This window comes from Larimichthys crocea, chromosome XIII, assembly GCF_000972845.2.
Source record: "Larimichthys crocea isolate SSNF chromosome XIII, L_crocea_2.0, whole genome shotgun sequence".
Classification (NCBI taxonomy): Eukaryota; Metazoa; Chordata; class Actinopteri; family Sciaenidae; genus Larimichthys; species Larimichthys crocea.
This window is the reverse complement of record NC_040023.1, coordinates 21,663,095-21,666,203: the sequence shown is the minus strand read 5'-3', so window position 1 is coordinate 21,666,203 and position 3,109 is coordinate 21,663,095. Positions and strand designations below refer to the sequence as shown.

The window sequence follows — 3,109 nt, the reverse complement described above, 5'->3', positions numbered from 1 at the left end:
ATTATTGTTGTTGTTTTTTTAATTTCTAAAATAAAATACATTTTAAAGCAGAAAAAAATAATAAAAATAAATCATCTTTAATCTTTTTATACTGGATTTTGTTAAAAAGCTTTGCGTCCCCTTATCTGTTGGATGATTGCAGGAGTTGAATTCTCATCCAGCTGCTTCGTTCTAGTTATTTTAATTACTGCTCTTATAAATATTGCTGCGAGGAGGAAAAAAAAAAGAAGTCTGACCTAGTTTACATTTTAATTAAAGTAATAATCATAGCATTCTACATTTGTAATCTGATATAAGGCTGGAGCTGACAACGTGTTTCCAACAATCAAGAAAAGCAAAACGTGTCTCACCTGTCATGGATGGGTCGAAAGGAAGACTTCAGGGTCTGTGTTGGAGGGGAGTCAGACCTTACACCGTTTTCATGGTCTAAAAGGGAAATAAGCAAAAAACACTTGAGCACTGGCATGCTGGGTAAATTATAGGCCTATTTTTTTTTATTTTTTTTTTGCTAATATGAACATGTCTAATGTTTAACTAATAATAAACAAAGTGGTGGTGTGCATCCAGTGTGTGGATATTGTGGTTTTAAGTGTGTTTATGTTCCCTGCAAGCGTGTGCACAGTGCTTTGTCCGCATAATTCTGTAGAACTAAACAGACATGAGATGCACCATTGCTTGGCACAAAATACTCAGCGCTTGCATGTGTCCTCTTACCTATGTGCTTGGGACTGTGGGTCTCTGACGGGGCCTTGCTGTCATTGCTGAGTGCTGCTGCAGCTGCTACCGGCGACACTACCACTGACGTCGGCTGCTGCTGCTGCTGCTGCTGCTGGGCCGACAAGTGGTGGTTGTGGTGATGGTGATGGTGATGGTGCTGGTTTACTCCCAGAAACGACCTCACATTCAGCAGGGAGTTCTGGCCCAAGAAAGCCCCGTTTGTCCAGTTGTGGAACTTTCCAATCTGGCATGTGTACAGTCCATGACTAGGGAGGAAAGCCGGGTGGGTTTGGATCTGGTGGTGGGGCGCTGATGAGTGAGTGGTGGCCGCTGGGGCACAAGGGGATGTGGGTTTCTGAGATGAACTATCAGGACTAGTGGCGGTTTCTGCTAAAGACCAAATTTTGGGCTTATTGTTAGAAGGGAGAGGAAAGCTCCCGGGTCTATCCGGAGACAAAACTCTTGTGTTGTTGTTGTTGCCGTCCGAGTTCTCCTTACTCCCTGGGTGAACTGAAATTGTGCTCTTAGATTTGTCAAAGGCCTCATGGGCCTGTAGGGCGAAGGCCCGTCTTCTCTCCAAGCTGTCCAACTCTCCCCCCGCACCGACACCGCCCCTGTGGTCCCTGCTCCCCTCCGTTGATTTATCGTCATCATCCTCGTTGCTTTGATCCCCGTCGTTGTCGTCTATTTTGTCTATATCTATGCTCTCCAAATCAATCTCCTCCTCGTCTTCGTTTTTCTCGGCCTCGTCTCCACTGCCGAACAAGTTCTCCTCCCCGTCCTCTTTGCTCCTGCTTCCCCAGGTCACCTTGTTCTCCTTCTTGAGCCTCCTCCTGGCGTTGGCGAACCATGTTGAGACTTGCGTCAGCGTCATTTTGGTGATGATGGCAAGCATGATCTTCTCCCCCTTGGTCGGATACGGGTTCTTCCTGTGCTCATTGAGCCAGGCTTTCAGGGTGCTGGTGCTCTCCCGGGTGGCGTTCTTGGGCCTGGCTGGATCCCCGTACTGAAACTGGCCGTATGGATAGAAGGCCGGAGATGTGTGTGCTGCGAAGCTGGCAGGATGGACACCAGGACTGTCCTTCAGCTCATACTGGGACCCCTTAAAAATAAAAGCATAATGTTTCATTTTCATAGGGCATGAAATATGCATAAACTATTTTACACACTTGATTGTAAAAATACATTCTTTGATCATTTTTGCAACGTAGCTCAAACACGTCAGCCTTTGTATTTATCTGCAAATCACCTCTATTTAAAAAAAATAAAATAAAATAAAAAATCCTCCAGTTGCACCTGACTCTGAGCTTTCTACAAATAAGCTTCCCAACTTGCAAAAAAAAAAAAAACACACCACATGCTATGGGGCCTGCGGCACCTGCGCCTGCACAACCACTCCAAGGCAGTGAGACCTTTTATTAGCAAGCATTTTTCATACATGACAGTCCAATAACGGAACAAATGGAGTCAACAGGACGAGAGAAAGTTCGTTACATCATTGTGAACGCACAGATGGCATGCAAATGACCAGCTTTTCACGTGTACCTGCCAAACTCTCCTCCACACTCCTCAAGTATGTCAAAGCACTTTTTTTTTTTTTTTTAAGGCCTGNTTTTTTTTTTTTTTTTTTTTTTTTGTTAAGGCCTGTGTTAAGTTTTCCCAGCGTGCCACACTTGTAGCTTTTGTGTGCCGAATTGGATCCCCCTGCCTCGCTTCTATTTGCTTTAGACACTCAGAACACATCGATCAGTTCAGGCAACGCATATGCTTATTTTGGATACCAGCTCTTATTTTGAAGCTTTAGTGCCTGTGGGCCTCTTGCACACATTAGCCAACGCATTAACATACTGCGAGCTGATTATTATCACCAGATGTATTTTAGGCCAATAAATATCTGACAATTCTTCAAGACACAGTAAAAAAAATGAAAAATGAATAAAAAAAATCCACGTGGCATTCAACCATGACAGAAGGATAAAACAAAGCCGACACGATTTGAACTTATTGCACATTCACAGACGTTCAGCTTATTTACCAATGTGATCTGAGAAAGGAGAGGAAACTTTTTCCTTACACGCCTCCTGCTGATACGCACGGCGTCCTTTCTTCCGTGAAATGGATTTAAATCCCGATCATTCCAACAATATGAGACAATAACCGTATGTTTTGTATGAATCGCGCATTTGTTTACATGTTTTGTTTCATGAGGATATAATTCATCTCCTGTCAGATTTTGTTTTCTTTTTTCTTTCTTCTTTTTTTGTTTGCAGCCACAGGTCAAACTTTTCACATTTCTAACTCAGCCCATCAAGGCACTGAAGTGTGAGAAATCCAGCAAATATGGATTCATATTTAGCGATCTATATATATGTATATACATTTAAATATATAT

At 43.0% G+C, this 3,109-nt stretch overlaps 1 protein-coding gene across 1 annotated transcript in view; it reads right to left on the bottom strand.

Moving 5' to 3' along the window:
- Window positions 1-93: 93 nt before the first annotated feature.
- irx1a (iroquois homeobox 1a) overlaps window positions 94-3,109 on the bottom strand; it is a 3,747-nt gene continuing 731 nt past the window's right edge. Inside the window, exons 2-3 of the mRNA XM_027286102.1 lie at window positions 715-1,819; window positions 94-426 (exon numbers count right to left, since the gene is read on the bottom strand). Of these exons, the coding sequence (XP_027141903.1) occupies window positions 347-426; window positions 715-1,819 (1,185 nt within the window). The 3' untranslated portion in view covers window positions 94-346. The remainder of the gene's footprint in view (window positions 427-714; window positions 1,820-3,109) is intronic.